Source organism: Festucalex cinctus, chromosome 3, assembly GCF_051991245.1.
Source record: "Festucalex cinctus isolate MCC-2025b chromosome 3, RoL_Fcin_1.0, whole genome shotgun sequence".
Classification (NCBI taxonomy): domain Eukaryota; kingdom Metazoa; phylum Chordata; class Actinopteri; order Syngnathiformes; family Syngnathidae; genus Festucalex; species Festucalex cinctus.
In genome coordinates, this window is record NC_135413.1 from 21284017 (window position 1) to 21311929 (window position 27913).

Below are 27913 nucleotides of genomic sequence, written 5' to 3' on the forward strand. Positions count from 1 at the left end.
AAAAAAAAGTCATCCACATTCCAAAATGTTTCTCGTGGTGTTTTGTCCCAGGAAATTGCAGACTACTTATTGAGGTCTCTCAAACTCATAACACAAAATCTGTGAAAACTATTGCAACAATTGTTATATAATTATTAAATGTGAACTCAGGAAAAAGGAAGCAGGCAGAAATGTTTCTTGTGGCATTTCTGATCATCTTAAAAGCTAGCCGTACGAATAAGACATCTTACATGTAGAAGATGAATCCGCTGAACACATCATGCAGATTAAAATAAATCAGCCGCTTATGACCTCTGCCTTCACTTATTCTCACACTGACCTCATCCCGCCTCATCCCCTTCCCCCAATCTCATTCCGACTAATCCAGTCCTACTAGGTGGCAGGCAGCAGTATGGCCTGATGGTCAAACTGTGTCTGTCTGCCTTCGTGTCTCTCCATCTGCTTTGACTCCAGCAGACATTCAAATGAATTAAAGTTGTCCACAACGTAGCAAAATGATCTCTCGAAATCCTGCTTTTTCTGTTAATTTCTCTCCTCATTTGAATTCTTCTGTTAACCTGGTCCAATTCTATTATCACAGTTGGGCTTACTATTAGCTAATGGGCCACACTGACCCACAACTTGCTCATTACCACACACACACATGGCAGGGATCCCACTCTAACACTCTCGACACCTAGTAGTAGAGAGACAGGGAACCAACTACAGCAAAATATGACAAATCTACAAATCTATAAATAAAGGCCAGTGCATACCTCCCACACTTGGCAACATTCATTCACAAGAACATCCTCTACAGTAAGTGTCACACCACAGTTGGTTTTGACTGAAAAAGCATTTGTCAGCTTAAAAAATAAGGTCTATAATAGTGGATTTCTGCGGCTGAAATAGGTCAGTCAAAATGGCAGCAACAATAAAACTGAATTCTTGTTTACTTTATGATGTTATCATAAAATTAATTATGCAAGTGTTAACGAGTTTTGTTTTAAAAAGCATGCTGCATGATGGTGGGTTTGCTGTTCGGTGACATTATACAACTTCTGTCGGTTCTTGAAAGGACTATTTTCACCATTTTTGACAAGGATAAGAGGAAGGGTTGCAGGTAGGGCTGGTGAAAAAAAATATTCTAACTTGGTTCAATGGACTACAAACATTGGTTGACAAAAATTTCTGCCTCATTCTGCATCATTTTGCCAATGTTTGACTGCGGTACTTCCATGTTTCTGCACCGATATTTATTTATTGACTATTTAAATAATCGAGTAATTATTTGGTGTCATTTTTGTTTTACTTTTTGAAAAAAAAAAAAGAAATTGTGTTTAATCAAAATAAGACATTTGCAAACTTCTGTTTTTACTTTGGAAAACAATGACCGAACCGGTATCATAGTACATCAACTACCCCCCCCCCCCCTTTTTTTTTTTTAATCACTATACAAATACAAAGTTAAGTACAAAATAAACACAAATCACTGGTTAATAAACAGTAATCAGGGGGAAAATGCGTTTGTAACACATTTGCAAAATTAAATTAAACACTGCAAAATTAAAATGAATCTAATTCGTCGATTAATCGATTGAATAATCGATCGGCTAACTGATTCTAAAACTATTCGATAGTGACAGCACTATACAAAAGCTTCAGTTATGAGAGACAGAAAATATAACACCACACGCGCACAATGGTCCAACTACATTTTAACAACAACTTTGGAATCAAAACAAACTAGAGCAACAGAACATTATGCCAATTGTTCAACTTAAAGGGGCACGATGCACGATTCAAAGTTTTTGCACATTTGCGACCCCTCTGGCGAAACGTGGAATGGACCCCAGTGCACACGACCAGGAGCGTGCGCGACTTTTACTTGTATAATATGTAATGATTTTAACACTCAAATTTGAGTCTAATCTTGCATCGTGCACCTTTAGGGTAACTTACTAATATGTTTCACAGCTCTGGACGACTGCACACAAATAAAACAACATCCTTTGTGGACCCCAACATTTTTTTGCAAGTTTGGCATCAAAGCTTGTATTCCCTTTATCCAGGTTACAGCAAAATAAAGGATTTTCTTTAATCAGTGCTTTTACAATTGTATGGAAACTGAAGTGGGCTTTTGGCGTTTGCATATGACCTGGCTCTGATTTCGCCAGTAATGAAGGCAGGTCAAGAGGGGCAGCCTTCATCAGGGTGTGGGGGTGTACTCATGTCAGAAGCTCAAGGGATGCTGCCCTAAAGTCATGACCTCGAGACCATAAACAATCAGCATCTGACATCAAATCTGCATTTTGACAAATGGTAATAGCTGCTTGGCCCTGTTCAACCTACTATAGCAACATATATGAATTTGTGTCATAAAAGTGATGGGGATAGCCCATCATGCCAAAATTTTGTTAGCGTAATTTTATGTGCATATACATTTTTTTTTTTTTTAAATCAGCCGCTATTTTATTCTACAAAATATTGTTTTGGAGGGTGGGGGAGGTTGAGAGTGTTGTAGTGGATCAAAAAACGTTGAATTAGATTAGATTAAATGAGAAAAAAATTACACATAACAGATGCTTTTCAAACTTGCCAGGCAAAAAGAAAAATGTTTAAGATATCTATCATGTTTTACAAAAGTATGGTACCAAACAAACAAAACAACATGCATTATTTTTGGAACATATTTAACGCAATGTATTCCAAATTCAAAATGTTTTTTTTTTTTTTTTTAAGTCCTCAAACTCTGGATCAATTCACTTATGCAAATAGACTCATAATAATGTCTGTCAGATCATTGTGAAGAGAAAACCAAACAAGTGCAATAGAGATTTGCTGTCTTCGTCAGCACGCTCGGCCACTGGTGGTTATTCAACTCCACTGCAGATGGCATTCCTCATAATGTCACTGACTGCAACTCATAAAACTTTGAGAGAGTTACGAAAACAGAATGTAGCAGTAGAATTATGAGTCTATGACTTTTAGGGGAGGGTTTCCCAAAGAAAATCTGGTTTTGGGTCAATATTGTGTCACAGATTGACACAGCAGAATGCTGAAAGCTATTGTATCATAAAGGATGTACACATTTTCTTTAGTGATTTTTCTTTCTTTTAATGTATTTCTAATTAAGCTTCTGTTATGGCATTACATGAGTTTGGCTCTTCAATTGATAATCTGGCTCTTGATCTGAAAAAGCTCAGGAAGCACTGGTTTAGTGGAACCATATATGGGGCAGTTTTATCACAGATCACACGTGGTTACGGTTGCACAAGATGAGCCAATGTTTAAGTTATTCAGTGACTAGATTTATATAACCTGCCCATTGCTGATCAAGTTTAAACCTCACCTCATCATGCACAATTCCAATAACTTCAGAAAATAACTATGATGCAGTTAAAGAAAAAAGCTTACATTTGTAAAACTGAAAGTTGTGTAGCAGGCAGAACATACATTGTGCAAATGTATTACATCTGCAAAACTACTTTCCAGGTCATCTTTCAAATGTTGGACTGTGACAAAAGATTCTGACTGATAAATGTGCATTCCATCTTCAAACAAAGCAGAGATTAATAATAACCCAACGCACCACAGACAAAATCATTGTAAAAAGTTGACTACTGTATCCTTCTTGCTTGCGCTGCCAGTGATGTTTCACTCTAGCCACAAAATAATTATTTAAAGGTGCCAAGCCTTGGATTCAGAATTGAATTGCAACATCACTAAAACAAAACCACTTACGAACAGATTCCCCTCGGGGGATTAATTAAAAAAAAAAAAACAAGTTTAGTTGTCTTCTATCTATAAACAGCAATTCTAAGCAGCAGTTTGATGTCGCATGACAAATGGGAAGTTTCTCAACATCATTCATTTAGCATCCCAAATGACGGTGTATCATTCCTTCTTACAGCCCTTAGTCATTATCATGGTGAGAAGGAGAAGAGGGACCATAATATTTCTTGCAAATGAAACACTTTTGGCCAAGCACATGCAAATCTTTTAACTCTTCAAGCAGTGCGGATCACTTTAGACCCCACCAACCTCCCCCCTTGGCTGCTCAAGAGAGGGAAGTGAATAGTACTGTGCAACCTTTGTAGTCGAATGCCAATGAAGTCATACAATTGGGAATTAGGGCAGAATTTGCATGGTGTCATGCAAGACCTCATCATATTGATTGAGATTTCAGAGCAACAAGCATCAAATAAATAATTCTAAATGTGTGTTTGCTTTTTCTTTGCCAAAACATGAAATGATAATGTCATGCAAGACCTAAACAAACATAGGATTCATATCTGAGACTGTGCTGTACTTGGCACTAATTACCGAAGAATGGCATGCTTCAACAAGGGCTGTCAAGTCATCAGTACATGAAAACTATTAAAAGTTGGCTTAGTTTGACACTTGCAAGAATATATGTTATTGTCCGTACAGTTAACAAAGGTTTTATGATGGTTTTAGTTCTGGAACAAATTACAGTATTCCAATCCTTTCCCTGTGGTTGAAATTGTTTTGAAGTACTGTACCACCAAATAGGAGGTTGTCCAGTGACCCAGACCGGATTGTATTCCACTATAATGTGGTATTGTGGCATGCAACAGGCTCCGATAAACAGAGCTGGCTGGCTGAAAGCCAAATCCCCATGGCTACCCAGGAGCAGCCCAATGCGTCTTTCCTGTGTCAGTCTATTTGTTTTTGACAAGAAGTCATCCTTGCACACATATATGCCACGTTATATGTTACAGTATATTGGGATTTGTGCAGCAGTAGGAAACAAAGAAGCACCAACTTCTCTGATTTGCTCCCGGATCTTTATATGTGTGTTGTCTCAACGTGCATTTTCTAATGCTTGTACTACCTAAACCGACTTTTCAGAACTTATTGTTTACTGTAAAAAAAAAAAACACGAAACAGTCTCGAGAGGGGGGGGAAAAAGTGCCTAATTACAACTCTGTGTATTTCTTTTGCAAATCTAGCGCACTCGATTTAAAATGCTTACGCTTACCGAACTACACCAAATACATTCCATGTTGCATAGTCGTAAGACACCGGGTAGTAGTCATGTCTCAGTTAAAGCACTGCTGGAGGTCATACATTCCAAACTTTTTAAATCACTAGCTAACGCCTCATGATGAACAAGCTTGTCTGCAATTTTTCCAGTTCTCCCGTTAACAGCGCATTAGTAAACCAAATATTCCAGTTGCCACTTACCTTTCACTTGACTCTCGTAGTCCGCGATGATTTCTTTATCCTTTTTAAACCTCGGCGAAGACATTTTATGTCCCCTTGTTGGCAAAAATGATGTATTTTTTTTTAACTGCTTGTCAACAAGCGTGGGTTACAAATGGGGATTCATCCCACACTGGACTAGGAAAAGTCGCGCAACAAAATGATTAAGTTCCCAGGAGAAAACGCTTACTTCTTCATTGATAATCTTCTTTCTTAGCGGGTTGGCGATGCGCAATCCGATTCCAACCAATAGATCCCCACAGCTCCCAAGACAGCCTCTCTCTCGCTACTACGGGAAACAACAACCAAAAAAGCCACAATCCGGCAAGTTTTCAGAGGCTCCGTAGCCGAGCATCATCCGCAGTTAGCACCGCGTAAAAAAAGTAGTGCCCAAAAGCCGCATCAGGGGGCTGTAAAGTCGACTTGAATTAAGTGTTATGTCCGGTTTTAGTGGTTCGGAGTGAGGACTCACGCCAATACCTCCCCCCCCCCTCTTCGCTCTCCCTGGAAGGTTTCTCCCCCGCTAACTACCGGCTGGTTTGAGAAAGACAAGTAGGCAGGCCAACTGCAGCACACAAGGCAGCGAGAGATCAGGCAGGAGGGAGGGAGGGATATCACACGCGCACGCCCGCCCGCACACACGCACGTACTTCAGACTATGTATTCGTTCCATGTCATACTTGCATCATGTATTGAAATGCACCTCTAAAAATTTCTCTTAAGACCATGATTTGGCAAAAGTTTAATACTGCATATCAAAAATAGTAGAGAACACAGCTAAGGAATCCAACCCAATAATAAATAGTTAAACAGTTGCACAACATGAAAAACGGCTTGAGGGAGGTAGAAACACATATTTATCGAATGCAGTAGTGGAATGGGATAGTGTGGGATTTTGCTCAGCATTTACCTGTAAACCCAGCATTGTATTCAGATGCAAACTGTTGACTTCTAATATAAATTGGACCTGAGCGCCATCTGCAGGATACAATATTCCTTTTCGCCAGCTTCCCATTGCATGATTTTATAGTTGATGGATGAATCTATAAAGAAGCTCAATTATATTTAATTGCACTGACAAAATACTTTATATCCATGCATCATAGCAACAAAAATAAATAGAAATTATAAAATTAACATGCAATATTCAACTTTCCACATTGAACACACAATATAAAATATTATGTACCAGTTTGAAACAAGGCCTAGTTTAAGTTAAAACACTGTTCCATTTCTACTGTTGTCATTGCTTTTTCTAACATACAAAAAAAAAATATATATCATCCAACTAAATTCATACAAACACATACAAAATGTAGTTGAAATATATTGACCTCAGTATACAAATGCTTCATATTCTCTCTGAATTCTACATAACTGAACATTCAATCACTGTCAACATTTAAATATGAACAACAAAGAAAACTCTCTGAAGCGCTCACAACTTCACAACATACATAAATATCATTCAGATAAACTGCACATAACAGAATACTATCACCAGGTTCAGTACACAAGAAGGCAATCACATTTCTCTATTTTCCACGAAATAAATTAAATCATTGTCACCTATTAAGCAACATTATCAGCCACTTTTGAAAAAGTTCTCCTCTATGACCTCAGTGAACCTCTCCTTCATTTGCTGACGGAAAGTGGCGTACCACTCCAGCAATCTCCTCCTCCTGTCCACCCTCTGCTCCTGGCTCATGCCTCTCTCCTTCTCCAAAATAGCAGGAAGCTCCCGCCAATCACTGATAAAGATGAAGGGTGCTCCCGCCGCTTTCAGGAGGCGCAATGGCGAGCTAGGCCCCGCCGCGCAGGTCCTAGGCATCAGTACATCTTCCACGACGGGCACGGAGCCATAAGAGCAGGCCTCGTAGATGCGGTAACATTCTGTGTTGACGCCAACGGGGCAAAGAGTGAGCTCGCTCTGGGTCAGTGCGGTTTGATAGTGCTTTAGACTGTCTGCTGTCTCCTGGGGGAGCCATCTCCATGTACAGAGGAAAAGAAAAGGGAAATTAAGTGCCCACTGATCTATTGTGTCTCTAATCCTGTATGCTTGTTGTTTTTACTACTATAATGAGTTAATGCAGAGGTGCCATATTATGGACCAAATCTATGACAGGAAAAAGCTTTATGTTTAGTAACATTGATTCTGATATCACATAATGACTTACTTCTCCCTGGCAGTGGTGATGCAATCCTTCTCCAGGCCAGATTGTTTCATAACCTGCATGAGTGTTTCCCTAGAAGAATTCTTGTAAACAGTACCGAGGAAGTTGCAGAGGTATGGCCTGTTGGAGGTGATCATCTCAGCATTGGGCCGGACCATGGGGAACTGTCTGTATCTGAACAGGAAACATGATATGTAAAATACAGTGGATTTAATTAAAATTTAAACGTATTTGCACGTATTATGCATATTTTATTACATTTACAGTGAGAATTATCTAGATTGTGTGACAATCAACAGAAACCGAAAACATAACTTACGTAGCAACACCAAGGGGCCACTGGAAGACATCTCTATCATTGACCCAAGGGCTATCATACACTAAAAAGAGCAGGTCCACAAAGCCACCGTGTCTCTTTAAGTATGGCCCGATCCAGTCATTGTTGCAGTGCTCATCACCCAGCAGAACCACCGCCACGTGAGACACAGTGTGGGACTGAACCAAAGCTTGGACATGTTCCAACCAACGTGTGGAGTACGCCACTTTCTGTTGCTCACGACCATTCAGAACAAGAACTAGGCTGTTCATATCCAAGGGAACATGACCTTGGACTACCGCAGGCCCTGTGTAAAAACTAGAGATGGAGGATGAAATGATCGTGTTCACAACATTTTAAATACGCATTAGACACTTGTTACCTGAAATCAATTTTGCTTGACTGGAGTTCGCCCTCTCTCCATTGTGCTATTTTATCAGTTGGGTTGAGGGGTCCCTCCAATATATGTTCCCAAAGATAAAGTCCTGGTGGGGAAAATGACTTTATAATATTATGATCATAATAACAAAATATAAGAGGAGCAAAAGGCAAACTAGGTCGCAAGAAGGTGATGGTACCTCCAGAAAAACGAAAAGAAATTAAACATTTCTCACCTATGGCTGCTTTACCCCAGATTTGGACCTTGTATCTTTTGGGTTTATTCTTTTCGATTCGTGCCATATGTTGTTTGAAGGCCTCTCTCTTTTTGTTCAGTGCGGAATTGTACTCCACTTGTTCATCCTCCCACGGATTCCACTCATCACCAATGAATGGAGCCGCTCCGCCATCTCGAACACCCCCTGCAAGCAAAACAGACACAGATCGGCACAATCGTTTTGTTTTAGTCAACATACATCCACTTTTTGTTGAATTAATTAGTCTGTGACTTAACTGTACTACTAGATATGAAAAAAAAAGTGTTATTTGCTGTGTGTGAAAATACCAGAGGGTCCTGCTTCTTTCTTCTCCACCCTGTGAACGCGTGATATGACTTTAGTGCTGAAGAACACGTTGTATGCAGCGTATAACGAAAACGCGACATAGGCAAAAATTATGAGAAGAAACAACTTTCTCTTAGGAAATTTCATTTTTCCCTCTTTCTATTATCGGTTATGTTACCATTATGCATCTCAACTTCCATTTTTTGTGGGAGGACCCTTGTTTACATCACGAGAAAGGTTGTCTTGAAGCTGTGCCTGTTTAAAAATTAACCTTTATTTAAACATATGTTTGAACCCATATTTTTTTTTTTATCCGGATGCGTGCAAAACGTGAAATTATGTATTTTTGTTCTTAGAAATCTGTGTATATTTTACGTTTTTCCTTAGGCATTGAAAAAAAGGACTGGTGTAGGTCATACTTCGAGGCGGAACCAGTCACAAGCAAAGTGTTTCCGACGTATCCGAATACAGGGACACGGATAGCATTTGTTCACGCAAGGTCGTGTCCCCTGATACGGGGTGAAGAATTATTTTATCGAGTGAAAATGATGACATTTGCTTGTCGTCTTGGGGCTCTTGCCCCAGTGTTGCGGGGAACAAAGCAATCCGCCAAATGTGTGGTGTTACCTGGAGCTAAAGAGTTGGTCGCTGCTACTGGTAAGATACGTTCGTGCAGGCCTTCCTTCGGCTAACAATACAGTCACTACAATCTAACGTCAGTGGCCGGTTATCTATGCAATTATCTCAAACACAGAGTTGAACTGTAATAAATGTAGTTGTAACTTGCTCGCGTGTTGTGTTGTCCTTGGATTAAAAAAAAAACAAAAAAAAATCATAGATCGTTCGTCGTAGGACACGTTCACGCGCCGACGCCCGTACTGCAGGCAAAAATAATGTCAGAACTTCAAAATTAAATATTGTTTAGCCATCACTGCTGTACTGGCGTCCATGCTTGGCTTGGTTAATGGTGGTGTTAGAATTGGAAAGACAACCAGCACAGAGCACACACTCAAGGACAATCTCAAAAACAGATACTTACCCAGGTATTTCAGTGGTAAACAAACCATGCTAGAATAGAAAAGCTAGACAATTCTAAGCAATGTGCTATATTGACACAACAATCAGAAATGACCGGAATACGTTTAATCCAAATTAACAGCAGTTCATAATGACATTGTTTTGTTACATTAGTTTGCATTTATAATCATGGGTCCGTACCAATGCAGTATAAAAGTCAGAATTACAGTATATTTTTGTATGGGGAAAAAAATAATAATTATAGGGGCACACCGTAAATATAAAAGAATCAATTAAAATTACTGTAGTGGTAACAGTTTGCTGTCAACAGTGTACCACTTACCCATGCTAATGCAATATAAAAAGTCACAGTTATCGTAAACGCAACTATGAAAGACACCTCTAGGCCGTATTAAGTTGAGCAACTAATCTGGACAGTGTCAGCCGTATAGCAACTCTGATATCCTCCTACTGTTTGCATCTAATTTATACTTTTGTTTTGCTGTATGCACTAAATGGAAGAAGCTGTAAGACTACATACTCAGAGAAACTAAAATTAATGTTAATCAAAAATTGAACAGTAATAGTGATGGTGTGAAATTGTCAATGTTTGTAACTTAAGTGAACCTTAAACATTTGAAACTCTTTACAATCCTTGTGATTTTCACATTTTGATACTCCACATTTATACTGATATACTATACTAGTGTGATAATTTGAGGCACAGTGTAATAAAATGATGCATTTTTCTTTCGAGGGCATTAATATTACAGTGAATAAAAGATTCAACACTAGAATAAGTATTAATCCATCTGCTTCAAAAATAAAATTTTAAGTACGTATTTGGGTATGCATTAATTTAACTGGTGTGTATAACCATTTATTTGATGATCTGATTTTAGCTCCTGGTGGAAACCGACTCACCCATACAGACATCAAAATCCCTGACTTCACACCTTACCGCCGCCCAGAAGTCACCGACCCGAACAAGTCCTCTCAGGACAGCAGTGAGACGAGGAAGGCCTTCTCCTACTTGCTCACAGGGGCCACCACCGTCGTTGGCATCTATGCAGCCAAAACGACGGTCACCCAGTTTGTCTCCTCCATGAGTGCCTCAGCCGACGTCCTGGCCTTGTCCAAGATTGAAGTCAAGCTGAGTGATATTCCAGAAGGCAAAAACATGACCTTCAAGTGGAGAGGCAAACCCCTGTTTGTTCGCCATCGCACTGAGAAGGAAATCACCACAGAGGAAGCTGTGAATCTTGCAGAGCTCCGCGATCCCCAGCACGACAAAGATAGAGTGATCAACCCCAGCTGGGTTATCGTCATTGGTGTGTGCACTCACCTGGGGTGTGTGCCTATTGCTAACGCGGGTGATTTCGGCGGCTTCTACTGTCCTTGCCACGGCTCTCATTACGATGCTTCAGGAAGAATTAGAAAGGGGCCGGCTCCTCTTAACCTGGAGGTTCCCTACTATGAGTTCCAAGATGATGACACCGTTGTGGTGGGATAAATAATCATGCCACCTTAACAATCTATCCTCTACTGTAGAATATGTTTGAAAGATGGATGTATGCACAAGTTGGAGGTGAAAATGGTCTATTATCAATAAAACAAAACAAAACTGTTTCCTACAGGACTGTGTGTTTTATTTTTCATCCTCTCATTGGAAAGGTCTGTCGTTTCTCGCTACTTTTAGTTTCCGCATATTATTTAAGGCAAGGAGAGGGGTGTTACCTGAATTTTGTTACCTGAGTCCTGAATGGGGACTTACCGGTACCTGATAATTCACCTCTTAATACCTAGACTATAAACTTAAATTCAACAGCACAGCTGTACCAAAATGAAGGGATGCCTAATGAAATGACAAAAAAAAAAGACCAATCAGTGATGCTGATTATTAAATGTATTAATGTGTGCAGATCGCTACAAATGTGTTTTGCTGGTTGAAATTAATGATTGATTAAACATTTTTTGGGTTGTAAATCTAGATCAGTGCTTTTGACAGTGTTTGAAGTCTGCGTAGAAGACCTTGCTGGTCCTGATACTCCACCACTGCAACCAATATAACAAAATAATTCCAGTTTTATTTGAAAACAAACGAATGGCGAAATTGTGAACCTGTTCAAAATTTTGACAAGAAAATTTTATGATCTTGCACAAGAAGAGTTTTACTTGCATCTCATTAAATTTGGACAGAAGGATATCTAATCAGAAAGTGGGAATGCTTTTCATCTGAGGAAGGTTATTGTCTAGCGACGAGTTTAGTATTCATGCAATGCATTAAAACTGGATAACTGAGAACAACTTGAATGGGAATTCAGTGGTAGTTCAATGAAACGCAGGTTCAGGGAATGTTTTTGTCTGTGACCGTTTTATTTACCTTATTCAGAGCTTGAAAGAAAGTGGTCTTTTGCAAAGAATCTCCACCCAATTTCTATTGTGGAGAAGCACTTGGGATGTTAAAAAAAACAAAAAACATGCCAACTGCTGCAAGAAGAAATATTTTAATTCAACTCAACCTCCTGGTATATTTCACATTGCGCACTGGGAGTTTGGTGAATAAGTTAAATAGGCCTTCAACTCATAGAATAATTCATAAATAAAGATGAGGTCAAACTTATTATACCCTTTTCGCACAAGTACATTATTTGTTGAATTGGCAGTTCTGATGGAAATGACACACACAAAGTGTCATTCCCAGGTAAAGTATGCCTATTTAAACACACGCAAAAAAATGCAGAGGATTATTTTTGGTGTTACTTGGAGGTGTGCTTTAAACAAATAAATAAATAAATAAAGGTAATGGCAACTGATATGCACACATTTGAGATCATGTCCTTATCAAATAGTCAGTGCATGGAACCTGTGTATTTACCCTCACTAATCCACATAATGCACATTTGCTTGTAGTTCCTTGGTAACAAAGCCAAGAAGGGCTGCTGTGAGCTGCTGCTTCAGACTAGAGTTGCTCATGACAAGAGCAGTTAGCTGTGCCACATCAGTCCACTGAATGTCCCCAAGGATGGCAATCAGATCTGTGTATAGCTTCTGCTGCTGCTGAGGACTCAGTTCCATAATGACCTGAGGAAGAGGTTTGAACTGACCGCTGGTCAGCCAACATCCAAGAAGGCCCCCAACAGCACCACCTGAAGACAGCCAAAGTTTAAAATATTGTAGTATACTACTGTCATGTGTATTGGATTACGCACCAGTACTTATTTCAAGTGACCGTGTTGCATACCTACTGCAATACCAAGAGGACCCCCAACCAAGCCTCCAGTAAAGGCCAGGCCCCCAGCTATTGCTGCACCTTTGCCAGAACCCTTGACTGTGGTCTGGATCTGTTTATCAGCAGATAACTCACAGCACAGCTTCATAATATCTTCAAGCCGATGACACATTCTCTGCATTATGGAAATGATGTAAAGTTGTTACTATTATCTTCTTTAAAACACATTTTGAGACGTGTACTAAGGTAATGCCATTTAGCTTCACAAAATCATATTTATATTAGCTAATCATAACAGGAAGGGAATAATAATATTTTATCATGATAACATTCTGGGAATTATTATACCCTTTAAAAGTATACCTTCTTTCTGGACAATACAATCATAAATAAAGAGGTTTCAGATAGTACACAGACAGAAAATAAGACCCCCCCCCCCAAAAAAAAAAATAATAATAATAATAAAATATAATTACAGGACCATGACGTTACCTTGGAGTCGGGTTATAGTGACAGTAGTGTTACACTCCTGTGAAAAAGGGATGTAATGTTGATTTTTCCTCATAAAATACAATAACAATACTGTATTATAGAACGGAATGCAAAGGCAAAATCGGCGATTAATGAAATACTGTAGTTGTGTTGACAAACTTGACACGTTTGACAACAAAAAGAAAAAAAAAATCTACCCAGCAAAATTTACAATCATACATAAATAGGCTAACTCACCTTGTATTGGGGGTTCTTCATTAATATCGGTTGAATCTTTGTTTTAAATGAAATGTCCAGTGGTGCGTAGCTGCCTCCGAGTGGCGAGAAGGAGAGACGGAAGTAGATGGTCACGTGGTACTTTCGGCTAGCAAACCTCCGCCATTCGCTTCAGATTTGTTCTGTACTTAAATAAATGTACTGAGTCGTTATGGCACCAATGAATACGTTATGGGACAATAATGTGTACAATTAGGAAGGGACCTCGGGAAAAAACAAACAAACAAACAAACAAAATTGAAGGTTTGACTCCAAAGTATTAGGAGTAAACAAAAACAGCCAAGGAACATCTGCATTTGCAAAGTTTCAACATTGAAGGGAAAAAATAGAAAGAAAAAATACTACTATGGAAGGCATGTAATGCGTGCATTGTTTGATTATTGTCCGGTGAAAAAAAAATAGCTAAAAATAAAGAAGAAACAGTTGCAAACAGAAAAACTAATCCTTGAAGAGAAAGTACCTACAAGAAACACTAGAAAGTGAAGGAACAAATTACAAACACTGTTTCATCTTGATCCACGATTTAGCAATCTAGCTGCTAGCTTGCCAGATACAGAATGTTTCGTGAGTCTCAACTACTTAGCGTTGGCTATATATTAACGTATATATTTAATCCTACGTCAGAGATGCGTTATGGAGGGCGGGGGTCGTTTTCACAAGTACTACTAATAAAACGTTTAATTCAGGACAAATGATACTTTTTGGGATTTTTCTTTTTAAACTTTTTTTTGTAATTCACTCTCATTCTGGCTCATTTCTTTCAGCGTAAAACTGTCTATTGCATGTGACGATACGATAAAGTGACTGAAATTGATCAATGATCACAGAATGGAACTTTTACGTCTCCGTCGAGGAGCAGCTTACCCACAATGCACCGACAAGCTTGATTAGAAAAAGTACGCCTACTGTGGCAGGAAACGAAAACTTTCCTTCAAAATAAAAATTTAGGCGCGACCCTAAATTTCACAACAAGATGCTTCACACGCTAGTGTTTGTAAAATCATGTAGAACTATGGGAATTTTGTTGTGTGTTTGGTCCATATATTATTCTTGTTGAAGAGTTCGTGGGGGAATAATACACACACAATCATGTTTAGTTCCCTTATATATTATTGTGAAAAGGAATCACGACTCAAACAGGATGTTTTGCTTTAACTACAGCCCTTCAGTGAAATTCCGTAGTTTGTGGCGTAGACGTCGAAGAGGAAATACTTTCCCTGGACATCTTCGCAAAACCTTTGCTTTTCTGGGGGAAATGATGCGGGGATCCTGAAATGATCGTGTGAGATGTTATTGCTTCCGAAAGTGTGGATAATTATCGCTGCCACGTTGATGACTTCTACGAAAGTGGGTCCGAGAAGAAGCTCCTGCTGCATTCATAAACACTTCTTTAGGACTCACAACAACCCCTGAGCTTTGTTTCTGGCTCATTAAAAGTACCATCAAATCTTGTTGTGTCCTTGGGATGATTAAGGCCGAAACGAGTAAAATCAACATGGAGGACCCCGGCGGAGTTACCAGGCTCCGAGAGGAACACGAAAAGGTAACCAGAAACGATGACAGAAAAGCACGTAAGCTTGATCTAAAAGGGGCGTCGAGTTGATACCCAGCTGCTGACCACGCGGTAGACCAGAGGGGTTGTTTTGGACCATGATTGGGTCAGCTTTCGTACTGTTGTGCAATAAATAGACGTTTTGGTAAACCGGTGTCACAAGTATGTCACGTCAAACTTGTACCAATGACGTTTCATTTTCCAGAAGCTTCCTTCTCGCAAGTCACTGTCACGATTGTTTACACAAAACAGGAAAGAAAATGAAGAAAAACTAACGTTTCTCTATTCATTTGAGCATGGCGTTTATTTAATCAAGTAGAGACTAGGCTGCTAGTTTCACCTTGGCGTGTTGTCACTGCAGTGGGTTAAACGAAAGTCAACGTTAGCCAAGTCAGCTAAAGTGGCGTGAAGGCTTTTGCATGGAAACGCCCCCTGCTCTACTTTAGAAGTCACAAAAATACACAGTCAACAATGCAAACTAGAGGATTTTCGATAATACGAACCTACACTGATAGCTATGATACTTATATTGGCGTTGATATGAATAGTCATATTTTCCTTTCCCTCTTTATTTGTTTGTATTGCATCATACGGATAACCTAAATGACGATGGCAGTGCCTTTGTGCGTGCGTGTGAGGGTTTTGGTCATAACGTTGCTGAATGACAACTAAAATGTGAAACGCATTGTTATAGCCTAATATTATACAGAGAGATTCAAGGGAAAATGAGTGTCTTTACTGTGTATCAACGTTGGAGCTGACATGTTATAAAATTGAGGACTGTATAAATTGCCCATAGGTGAGAATGTCTACTGGTCAGTTAATCATTTTGAAAATTAATACCATATTTTTGTATGGAAAACTAATTTGAAGCGCAACAAAAGAATGATGCATTAATAGTGATCAATGTTGTCACAGATTACTTGAAAAGGTAATGTGATTACTGATTACTCCTAAAAAAAGTAATCTAGTTACTTTACTGATTACTTTATTGTCAATGTAACTAAGTTACTCAAAAACTAACTTATCAGTTACCTTTATGACCAATTTCCAACCTTTGCTGCCTCAACATAAAAATAATACTTATGAAAATGCATGAACTTGAAACATGAACATGTTTATTTGTTTATGTTTCTCTGGTTTTATTTTACAATGCATAAATTGTAGTATAACACATTACACCTGCAGGCTGGTTACAAACTGTAACTATAACATTTACATGTAGGCTGGTTGCAACTGTAACTAACATTTTATATTTTCTCAAGTACCAGAGCTGAGCTACAGTCATGCAGCTAGGCTATATTATTGTTATTATTATTATTGCTCTGGCCTATTCTTTTTCGAAGTATGACAAGAAATACACTGTAGGGCAGCTCAGCATTTTTGCTAGTAGGGATTAGGGGTGGGTGATGTGGCCTAAAAATTAAATCACGATATTTCAAAGAAATTTGCAGCGACAATATTTTTTACGATATTGGTAATAATTACTGAACAATAGATTTGTGATTGGTGCTTCGGAATAATATGCTTTGTACATCGCAGGCAAGTGTATTGTTGAAAAATGTTTTTCCCCTGCTATTGTTTAGGCAGTGGTTATTTTGACATAACCAAGAAACCACCTACGTTATTTTTCCGTGAATGTCTCTGATTGGTCAATCAGAAGAGCGAGAAAATGTCCTGATTGCTTGCATCACAAACTCAAGTCAACTAAAGGTAGCTCACTTTGCAGACAGAACTGGCTGCAGCTCACAGCACACGCTCTGACATCGTTTTTATGCAGCTGGGCTGAATGTATAAATGTAGAACTGCTGGCTGTCTCCCATCTGTCGCCTTTGCTTCGAGTTGTACCGTGTTGTGTTGTGCTGTGATGTGTTTCCTCAAATTAGATGTGGAGTTTTTAGCCAGCACAATGTTTCCAACGCACTGAGAGAGTTTGGTAATCTTTACTGGACAAAAATGTGAACTAATGGCTGCATTTCCAATGAACAAATGTGCCCGTTTGTGGCGGTCCCCCAGCTTCTTCCATTGTTTACTTCCTGTATCCTGTATCTATTGTTTTGGCCAGACTCCTAGTGCTCGCCGCTCACACATGTTGATACACGTGACCCGGGGTTGCGTCTTCTGAGAAAACGTGACATGCGATGTGACGTCACTCCGAAACGCAAAAGAAACATTTTTTCCTCGAAATTATCTTCGAAATGGACAACAAAATTATTAATTCTACATACATTACAAGGTAATAAAAAATATTGACGTACGACCACTTAGGAAACTAAATTTAATCATATTATTACTGGTTTGGAAAAATGACCGCGTTAGATTGCTTGTTATTGAAAGAAAGTAATCAGATTAAAATAACGTGTCACTTAGTGACAACACTGGTAGTGATGCCACTCTTCAATCTGCAACTATAATTGAAGACCACTCTGTGTCAATTAAAATATCTTCGTGAAGAAAAGGCTTGATACCGCTCATGCTGGATTTTAAATAAATGCTGTACCCTATGTTGTAGGGGTGTAAAAAAAAAAAATCGATTCGGCGATATATCGCGATACTACATCGCGCGATTCTCGAATCGATTCAATAATCGGCAGAATCGATTTTTTTTTTTTTTTTTTTTTTTTTTTTTTTTTTTTTTTTTTTTTTTTTTTTTTTTTTTTTTTTTTTTTTAAGGATTCACACCTTGAGCATGGAAGAATGTTATATGAACGGCACATTAAGCCTTAATATTTTTATTTTAATGCTGTTCAAATGTGAAACAGATTGCAAACTGTTTGTGTACAGTGGCTCACGGTTATAAGCCTCAAGTTTTAGATAAATATATTCATACAAATCTTACAGTGTACATGTACAAATTTACTGATAGTATTTAGTATGTTGAGTCAATCAGTGTATTTGTAAAACATTTGTTTTTGCAACCATATTCTGGCTATAGATCCCAGTTGCAGATCAACTTTGGACACTGCTCAATATAAAACGGATTAACATAATTGAAATTTCCCAGTGTATGAATTGTCTGTTCCACATTATCAGTCACAAGAATCATCATAAGAAGTGGTCATTTTACATTTTAAATTCACTGTTTAAATGTGCTTATCATCATATGTTGTGAATTTTTGTTCCAATAATAACAGGTGGTGAAGGACTGCCAACGTCGTATCCAGCATTGGTAAGTATCACAAATATAAGAGTAGTTCTAAGTAAGCTTTACATTTTCCGGCCGATCAGCGATCAACAAGGTTCTTTCAAAAAAATAAATGTATTTATTTATTTAATTAATTTATTAATTAATTTATTTTTTGGGGGGATGACTGCCACGGGGAGATGATCACCGATTCAATCATAAAATGGAATTATTAATCTATTGGAAATTTTTTTTTTATATTTACTACTCTACAGTTGACCATCACCATTTGCGACGTATAGGGACTGGCCCGGCCCACACATAGCCAACACCCACGTCCTAATTGATGCCAATCGAAATGCAGGGAAAATAACACAACAAAACAAATTTCTTCTTCTTCAAAAAAAACAAAAACACTGATAAACATTAAATATAACATGCAACTTCTTAATTTGCGGAGGTGATCAATGACATCATTGATCAATTGGGCAAATTAAGACATGCGTGTTTGCAGGTAAATGTGTTTGAAGTGACTGGATCCCATAAGCTGGTGGTTAACATTTCTGGAGTTTCACACGAGGACTCAAAATATTTTGATGATGAATGTAGTTTTAATGTTTATTAATGTAGTGTGGAAATGCTCTCATGTCAACTCACTGTTAAAAGTTGTAGTCACAGTAATCCATCCATCCATCCATCCATCCATGTTCGTGACGGCTTATTCCTCGCAAGGGTCGCGGAGTGCTGGAGCCTATCCCAGCTGGCTTCGGGCAGTAGACAGGGTACACTTTGAACTGGTTGCCAGACAATCACACAACACATATAATTATTGAATTAATTCCTTTATTTATATTTTTAAAGCAGTCTACATAGTCTGAACCTCAGAGATAAATACAATATCATATTGAAGTCCACAAGGGAACTAAAACTGTAATGAAGTGCTGTACTGTCTGTAAAAATTAGCAATTTAACTTCCGGCTACTGATTATTGTTGATAAAACATGAGCATTTGAAAGCTGCTCAGTGACAGCTGAAAACCTCCCCTGAAGGTGTTGCCATTGCTGGAACGCTAACTCTGCTAGCTTGGAGTACGTTCCTCTGTTCATTGCAGGTTTTTGCAACATTGCAGTAGTCACAATAACTAGTGCTGTCAAAATTAAAGTGTAAAATTATCGCATTAATCATGTATTAATGCAGAGTCATCGCATTATAATTTTGACCACAGTTGATCCTTTAGCTTGACAGCGGATAGTTATGTTTAAGGTAGCACAGGTTGTGTTTGAGTAATAAACATTACATGTTTTAAAGTAAAGCATTTAATAAATATTTGCATATGACTTTCAGAATATTTGTTCATGTCAAACAACTGGGGTCTTTTTCATTCATTTTAGATTATGCAAGTAATTAACTTTATAGAAAAAGAGGAGGATGAGAGAGTGCAGTGGATAAAAAAAAAAAGTGAAACATCCTCATAACATTAAATGTCAAAAGCATTAATACATAACAAGTGCTCTTCAAATTTGGCGGCCAAAAAAAATGATGATTTAATAAAAAGCCTTTTTTAACTATATGATTAATCACAATTCTAAAATGTGATTATCTGATTAAAAATGTAATCATTTGACCGCTCTAGTCTTGAAAAATTCTCTCTTATATAGCAGCTTTGCTATATGGTGGCCATTTTGGGCAGCAATAATTAGGCCTTATGGTAGGCCTGGTATACAAATAAGACAGGGAGGCTGCCCATTGGTCAGTCAGCTTCTTTGTCGCTATTAAGGTGACAAATCCGCTCTTAACAAGCCTTAGATATAAGCATAATCTTACAAGACATAAAATTGTCGGGTGTTTGATATCCTTGATCAGAAGAGGTAAAATCATGAAAAAACAGCCCTATTCAGCCTAAGGTAGGTAGATAAATACTTTGTTGATCCTTTTAGCAAACATTTGTGCTCTAAGGCCACATATGATTATAAAAGAATATAAAATGTGTGTTATTTTTTTTTAAATAATTGTCATAAACTCATTGTATTATAATTAATTTAATCACAAATCTTTCACCAAATGTTTATTCAAATAAACACAAGTTGTAAATTTAGTTTTTATTTGTATAATATTAATTTATTTGAAATATAATGAAATAAAAAAAAAAATAGAAAATTGAATGATGACATTTTAATTAACAAATTTGGGGGGAAATAATCCTAAATTAATGTAATAAATACTACAGGACTTTTAAAAATGGGAATATCCTAAAGAATGGAGTTGGCTGTAGGTGGCCCACAGAAAATATATAGCACACCACTGAGCTTAGTGAGCTAGCTAATACAGCAGTAATACCAAATCATTGGCAAATCTATTAAATGTAACTTATAAAATAATTGATTATTTAAAATACCACAGTTAGCATTGTTTGCTTGGCTGGTTGGATGTTTTAGAATGACAATTCTATCTATGATATGCTTTATTTATGTGCACATTGCCTTTAAACCCACATAATATAGCTTAAGTACATTTGGTGTTAAGTGCTTGAGTGTTTTTTTTTGTTTGTTTGTTTTTTTTTTTTTTTTTGTTTTTACCTGGGGAAGTAACATGGACGATTAGAGTACAAGCTGCACCTAGAAAACCTGTCTGTTGCCAGCTAATTTAAATGAATTTGCCATCTTGTGTGGCCATGATTAAGGTACAAAATGTCTATACCATAGGTGACTTAAATGATTACCTTTTTTTTTGCACAATTTACTACTTCTTTGTCCTTGAATCTTTAGGGAAAAGGTCTCTGGTGATTATGAAGCCCTGAAAGAACGTCTCCAAACTCTTCCAGATAGGCTATCTTATGACATCATGGTGAGCGTTAGTCTCTTTTCGACCAGTGGTTCTCAACCCCGGTCCTCTAGTACCCCTATCCAGCCTGGTTTCCATGTATCCCTCAGCCACCACAGCTGAGGATCATTATCAGGCTTCCATGCAGAGCTTGCGGATTAGCTGAATAGGGGTACTCGAGGACCGCGGTTGAGAACCACTGACTCTTGCTGTCTTTCTATCCCTGTTCTGAACAGGTGCCGTTTGGCCCTATGGCCTTTATGCCTGGGAAGTTGGTGCACTCTAACGAGGTCACTGTGCTGCTTGGTGACAACTGGTTTGCTAAGTGCTCCGCCAAGCAGGCTGAGAAAATTGTCGACCACAGGATGAAGTGTGAGTCTCCTTTTAAAAAGTCTTGTGACACAGCTCTATGACAATATTGGCACAGTTCTGTCTAAAAACTATTTTGTACCCAGCAGAGGGCACTGTTACATCACCCACAGTGGTACTGTTGATCAAAACACTCAAGTTAGGGTATGACTATGCACTAAACTAATGATCTTGTCTACTCACAAATTCACTTAATTGTGACATATGTGCCTTTTTATTTGAACATTTCTGTTGTGTGAATGCTAGTGGAGGATGAGCATAAAGTTTTTGTGATTGTCAATATAGGTTGCTGGCATAGTTAGATGACCAAAGATTATTGGTTACTTATTTCTATAGCAAATAGAAGATTTTATAATTGACAGTGTCATACCTGATGATCTCTTACACACTAATGTTACCACATCAAAGTGTTGGGCAATCACCATGCATGACTAAAAAGTGCCAAAAGTTTTGACCAGATGTGAAAGGTAATCGACTGGGTGTTAGGACTTGCTCCTCGACTTTATGGGTGCAGATCACAGATAAATACATTTACCGAATTTGGTAGTGTGTTATGAATTTATAGCCCCTAAGGAACTTTACCCGTTTTGCCAATCTTCTTGACATATGTCATGAAGGCTGTATTTTAAATATTTTTATTTTTTTTTTAACATAAAGCTTGTGTACTGTATACCATGTATTTGCTGTAATTCCAAATTCGTACCACAACCTTCTTTGTCAGTGTTTTATTTTTTTGTTTGTCTATTCTTTTGTTTTTGTTTTGCGTCAATGAAATAGGTTCAATGAAATAGAGAATAATAATGTTTGTCTTTTTCCTGCCACTCATCAAAGTGAAATGAATAGAATGGGGTGCATGTGACAGTCTTTGATGATAATAATGATAAGAGTGTTTAGTGAAGCAGAAACGTCCTGCCACAGCCCATCCAGTCCTCTGTTAACCCGCCCTCCCCGATGTATCCCCAAATCTCATGCCCCTGCCTGGCCCCCTATTAAAGAGTTAAGTACTGTAACGCAAACATAGCGAGCTGAAATGTGTCAGACAGCGATGGACTTGTCAGGCCTTCTGTGTTTGACCTTTTCTCACTTCCACTTGATGCACACACTGAAGGGGCTCCCCATTGCCATGGAAACAAGGGCTCTCTGCTTGCGTTTTGTAAAAGGGCTTAATTGTTGTGAAGATTTAATGATCCGGAGTGGTATTCGGGCCAGAGGATATTTTGTACTGTTTAGTGTCATAATTTCCCTCCTCCACTTGCAGAGGATTTTAAGCATTTCAATCATTCTGTTAAATGTTTAGCTTAATTCTCCGAGCCCCACAGCAATGTTTATACTTAACATTTCATCAGTCTGCCACCATCAACCACACTGCTCATTTAATAGCTCTAAACCTTTTGTTCCAGATGTAAAGAATGAACTTTGCGGCCTATCCAAGACCATGACAAACTTTGAAACGAAAGTAGGAATGGTGAAGGACTGGGAAAATATTGTAAATGTACGTTGCTTTACGTTAAAGTCATCGTAGAATTAAAAACTTTTCTAAAAGGCAATACAATTACAGACTACGCTTGTGTTTTAGGAAAAAGGGGACTATGTTGACATCAGAGAAGTGGTTGGAAAAAATGAGGCCACTGTCACAAAAGGTATCATTTTTGTCTGCCAGCACATTGGTGAATTATACACAAATTGAAATCAAACTGAAATTGTGCTTTTTGTTCAGGAAAGCGTAGAGTGGCTCACAGGCCAAATTCCAAGCCAAAACTGGAAACTGTGTTGGATTTGGAAGAGGAAAATGAAGGCAGTGGGGAGGAGGTCCAACAACATGGGAGCACAAAGAGTTTCATGACCCAGGAGGAGTTGTGGGCTCGATTGGATGAACTTGAGAAAATCGAGGAGCTAGAAAATGAGCGCAACAGGTATGCTACCATAACTGTTTTTTTGTTTGTTTTTTTCACTGACAGTGGTATGTTCTTTCCTGGCCGTTTATTGCAGTTTGTTTCTTTAGCTTGTCTGATAGCGCAGATGTTGGCGGTGAGGACACATCTTCATCTTCCTCTTCATCAGAGGAGCAGAATGAGACAGACTCTCCTCCTCCAGTGAGTGGACTTTGTCTGAAACCCCAAAATAATGCGCCCCCCAGTGGAGAAATGAAAGAAGACGACGAGGAGCACTACAATCTGCCGACCATTTATTTCTCCCACACAGTTGAGCCCAAGAAGGTCAGTGTGATAACTGGACCGTTGTTTTGGAAATTAGTTCCCAGGCAAAATCCAAATCCCTCTTTGCTTTAGGTGAGAATCAACACAAGTAAAAACACCACTTTAAAGTTCAGTGAACGGAAAGAACTGAAGGAACATTCAAAGCGGAAAAAGAAAAACGGTCACCAAAACGGACACTCTCACCATGAAATTCACAAAATCCAAACACCTGCAGACATCTACAGGTACAGCCAGCATGCCTGGGATGTGAAATAAACTACATTTAGTGCAATTATTTAGGGCACATTGAGTTTTTGTAAGCATATTTTCCCCATCAGGTTGTTTGTGGATGTGAAGAATGGAGAGCCCATTCCTAAAAAGTCCATTCTGAAGTCACGCAGCCGCGAGAACAGCATGTGCAGTGACACAAGCGAGAGCAGCGCGGCAGACATGGACGAACGGGGGATGATGGGCCGCACTTTCAGCCACGATGAGAGCACACCCAGTGACAACAGCGACAGCCTTACAGAGGAGGATAGCTCCAAGGGAATACCATCACATCCTGCAGGACAATTAGAGGTAAAGTAGACCAAGCTGTGTTTTTAGATGAATGATTTGGTGATCCTTTTCATTGCAGTAGTGCCTCAAAGTCTTGGCGGGGCTATGGGACGTTTGCCATGATGGCAAGTCACCTCGATTTAAGAAAGAGTTTCCAATAAGAGGGGCTGTTTTGGCCAACCTATTTACAGGCCTTGATAAATACAGCACATTTATCAACAATGAAAGATGTATTTTTCCTACTGCTCCTGTATTAAAATGCTCAAAGACGAGGCTTTCTTTTGTAACAATGAAAGATACATTTTGACGAAATACGGTCAACATCTTCTCTAAACCAATGGGAAAGCCTCACTTGTTGCTTCCTGGTAGGCTGCCGTATCAGCACTTCCAAATTTGGGCATGTCTTGCACGGACCTTTCACACAGAGCTAGTATAGTGTGATAAAAGCGCGGTGATGGAATGGATTAAATTTGTCAGGTACGTGCATCTCACACGCATGTGCTTTGGGACCAAATGACAAAATGTTGCGTACTGTGGGCCTACCAAGTTCGCTCTCAAATGGGAGGGAAAAAATTGCACAACAATACAAAAATATGAAATGAACACAGTTGTTGAACATAATGGCAAGCCCTTCCGCGTTATATGTTAGAGCACTTTAGTGGCACTTCAGTTCACTCCATGCAAACATCAACCAGGAATTTCCAAAGAGGCTGAATTTTGCGAGCAAAAGTTTCCCACGTTGAAAGGTTTGGCAGAAGACAAAAGACAGTTGCTCTCAAAATGTATGAATCACTCTGAACAACCTGCTTGGAACATCGCACGGGCTAAAATGCCATCAACGGCACATCACAGTGCCGAAAGCCTCAGGTAATGACCAATCACAGCTCACCTGTCATGTGACATTCACAAGCTGAATCCACTACTTAGGTAGGCACTGTGATGTAATTTTCAGCCAACCGCAAGCGGCAAAATGGCCCAGAGATCAATCTGGAGCGACATCCTGTTCTTGAGACGTCACGCAAACCAGTCTGCTCATGACGTCGCACAGGAGCTGCTGCTCCTCCTCCTTTTTTTGCTAACCGCTCAAATGGGTGGAATGCTAGGCACTAAGCTAACTTGCTTTGCAACAAGGCAAACGTGGATCTTCGCATCCAACTAACTATGGTACTCCTTGACTCGGCGGTAAAAAAATAAATAAAATAAGCTACACATGTAATAAGCATTGTTACAGCAAAAGGTGGACGAGGAGCAGTGAAGCATTGCCACACACCGTGCAAGAAGAGAGATCACCAAGCTAATGTGAAAGAGTGCTTAGGTGTACAGTACACTTTCCACAGACTTGCAGCTGGAACTGCCTTAAAGCGGATGACAACCAGTTCTGAGAATCAAATTAACTATTATATAATTATTTAGTGTCTAGAGAGCAGTGAACAGCTACACACAAAGCACACACACCCAAAACCGGAAATGAATCAGTTACGTCGGTCAGGACAAAGTGTGTATTATAATTAATTTTAAAGTATGTAGTATGTTGATGTTTTTTTTTATTTATTTTTTTAGATCAGCTGTGTTACATTGGTTTGCACTCTTTTGAACCATGAAATGCTGAGTTGTATTGAGTTTTGAACTACACGATACGTTTTTAAAATGACCCTGTATTTTTATTTATTTATTTGTTGTTTACTAAATCCACTTCGCATATTTGTCAAACCTACGGTATATACATAAAGAGATGAAAAAGCAGACGTTAACATGAAAATGAAAAATTTGAGAAGCTGGTAAAAGAATAAATCTGACAATGATCTTTTAACAGAAAATAATAGCTTTCCATTTGTAAATAATTCAAATTTTTACACGAGTTTATTTAGTCTCTTACATTATGCTATTATCGTGAAGGGATTGAATTTATACGCTGATGGATGGTTGGATGCATGGATATGACATATAAAGCTTACCTCTCACTCTCCATTTGAAGCATCTAGTCATGCGGTCAATAACCTTTTCAAAACTATAATATTAGCAATGCAGTATTCAGATTGTACAAGGCCATGTAAACACCCACAAAACCAGAGCATGCTCATGTTGAGGTTTTAAAAAAAAATCAAATAAGCCCCTAAGCTTACGTACTCCCAACCCGAATATTTGATCATATAAACGCATATCAGAATATATCAATTGTAAGGAACATTTTCATGCAGTATTACACATGCTTTCTATTTATATATAATGTATGGCAGTAAACTTAGGTTCTTACTTGTTTGAACCAATTTTAAAACTTTGAGAAAGGACTGCCCTCCCTCATGCAGCATCTTTAGTGTCCTTCAATTATTAGTTAAGAACTTTTAATATTTAATTTACAAATTTTCTGTCATGGACAGCAATGCCTGTTCTTAAAGCGCTTTATAAATAAAGTTGAGGTGAGTAATTAATGAGTTTATAAGGAGTGATGGTTCAGAAATTTTGTCGACTAGTTGATGTGCGGCCATTGGTCTGGTTCTATATTTCGACACCACTGCATTTGAGATCAGAATTAAATTGTGACAGGAAGAATCTGTCTTTGTTTTTGTTTTTTTGTTTGTTTTTTTTTGTTTGTTTTTTTTTTAAAGCAAATTGTATTGCTTGGTGGAAACATGGAGGAGCGTGTATTTCAGTTTGTCCAAATTTGTTTCTTGCTTGCTTGCACATTTCTCAACAAATCATTTTTTTTTTCTTTCTTGAAGATACCTTTTTTTTTTTCTACTTTTCAAAGGAATATTTCTTTGTATTCTAGCCAAGTCGTAAGGGTACTTGTAGAGCTGATTTTACAGTACCATGTCAGTGACAAATCCCTCACGTTTCTTCTGAAGCATGTTAACAGTTGTCAGACTGAAAAAAAATTACAGATTGTCCTAACAGTTGGACGAGAATTAAATTGGGTCTGCATCTTAAAGTTAGAATGTTGTTCTATCAGCAAGTCATATCAACAGACAATTTGCAATGTTTTATTTCTTTGTTGTCCAGGCTTTCTCGGGCACGGTGGTGGAAAAAGACTCGATGCCCTTGGCTGTTCCCTTTCTCACCATCGGTCCTCCGGCGCTGCCAACCATCATGGAGCGGAAACTGGAGGAAGTCGCTCCTGACGTGGAGGCTCCTCAGCAGCCTGTAAAACGAGTGTCGAAGTTCAAAGCTGCCAGGATGCAGCAGAAATGATCCCCCTCCTCCAGTACAAATCACAAAACATCTTTCACTCTTCTTTACGCGCTTACCATCGTTCAATCCCCCTCTAAACAGACACTGCCTGTCGGTATAAAGGTTAACCAACATTTTAAGTGGTGAATATGTCTTTAATGCTTGTCATTAGGTTCTATTTTTTCTATTGATTAAGCTTTGGTTCTTAGGTCTATGTATTACAAATCATGTGCCAGCTATAGCTCACATTTCTCCTGCTCTCGACCTTCTTTATGAATGTGCGTATTGTATACCTTTGGTTTCTTACTAGCTTTATGGTGAGAAAAAAAAAAAAAAAGGATTAATGGAAAAGGAAAATAAATGATTTTGTTTCAAGTCATTTTCCCTACTTTTTTTTTTTTCCTTACAGAAATTATCTTTCAGTTCACCTGATTGGATCCTTGCTTGGATTGTTTGCAGACAGCTCATCCT

The 27913-nt window shown here is 38.5% G+C and overlaps 5 protein-coding genes across 12 annotated transcripts in view; 2 read left to right on the forward strand and 3 right to left on the reverse strand.

The window, feature by feature from the left end:
* Positions 1–5737, reverse strand: part of srgap1a (SLIT-ROBO Rho GTPase activating protein 1a) — a 52020-nt gene extending 46283 nt beyond the window's left edge. For 6 of the 7 annotated variants that reach the window (XR_013282826.1, XM_077516594.1, XM_077516593.1 and 3 more), the window contains exon 1: positions 5191–5737. Coding sequence is in view for 5 of the 7 variants with exons in the window: in XM_077516594.1 (XP_077372720.1) it covers positions 5191–5254 (64 nt within the window). In the remaining 2 variants the exon portion in view is untranslated. The remainder of the gene's footprint in view (positions 1–5190) is intronic. The other variant, XM_077516595.1, reaches the window with a different exon arrangement.
* Positions 5738–5937: 200 nt separating this feature from the next.
* Positions 5938–8867, reverse strand: rxylt1 (ribitol xylosyltransferase 1). Its single transcript, XM_077516597.1, has 6 exons — positions 8642–8867; positions 8313–8498; positions 8081–8183; positions 7702–8016; positions 7386–7556; positions 5938–7196 (listed from the first exon to the last, which is right to left on the reverse strand). The coding sequence occupies exons 1-6, from the start codon at positions 8784–8786 to the stop codon at positions 6794–6796; spliced, it is 1323 nt and encodes a 440-aa protein (XP_077372723.1). The 5' UTR covers positions 8787–8867; the 3' UTR covers positions 5938–6793.
* Positions 8868–9034: 167 nt separating this feature from the next.
* uqcrfs1 (ubiquinol-cytochrome c reductase, Rieske iron-sulfur polypeptide 1) lies at positions 9035–11290 on the forward strand. The gene is made up of 2 exons (XM_077516598.1): positions 9035–9296; positions 10559–11290. The coding sequence occupies exons 1-2, from the start codon at positions 9185–9187 to the stop codon at positions 11167–11169; spliced, it is 723 nt and encodes a 240-aa protein (XP_077372724.1). The 5' UTR covers positions 9035–9184; the 3' UTR covers positions 11170–11290.
* Positions 11291–12147: 857 nt separating this feature from the next.
* Positions 12148–15303, reverse strand: LOC144016018 (protein C19orf12 homolog). The gene is made up of 5 exons (XM_077516626.1): positions 14121–15303; positions 13618–13778; positions 13381–13417; positions 12901–13063; positions 12148–12805 (listed from the first exon to the last, which is right to left on the reverse strand). Exons 4-5 carry the CDS (start codon positions 13058–13060, stop codon positions 12540–12542), a joined length of 426 nt encoding a protein of 141 aa, XP_077372752.1. The 5' UTR covers positions 13061–13063; positions 13381–13417; positions 13618–13778; positions 14121–15303; the 3' UTR covers positions 12148–12539.
* Positions 14812–27821, forward strand: uri1 (URI1 prefoldin like chaperone). Of its 2 annotated transcripts, none has more exons than XM_077516624.1 (11): positions 14812–15199; positions 18343–18377; positions 21098–21176; positions 21389–21524; positions 22922–23013; positions 23098–23161; positions 23239–23434; positions 23524–23737; positions 23810–23961; positions 24055–24295; positions 27275–27821. In XM_077516624.1, exons 1-11 carry the CDS (start codon positions 15122–15124, stop codon positions 27461–27463), a joined length of 1476 nt encoding a protein of 491 aa, XP_077372750.1. In that variant the 5' UTR covers positions 14812–15121; the 3' UTR covers positions 27464–27821. The 2 variants fall into 2 exon arrangements, with proteins under 2 accessions (XP_077372750.1, XP_077372751.1); XM_077516625.1 differs by lacking the exon at positions 14812–15199 and adding an exon at positions 15220–16007.
* The last annotated feature ends 92 nt before the right edge of the window (positions 27822–27913 follow it).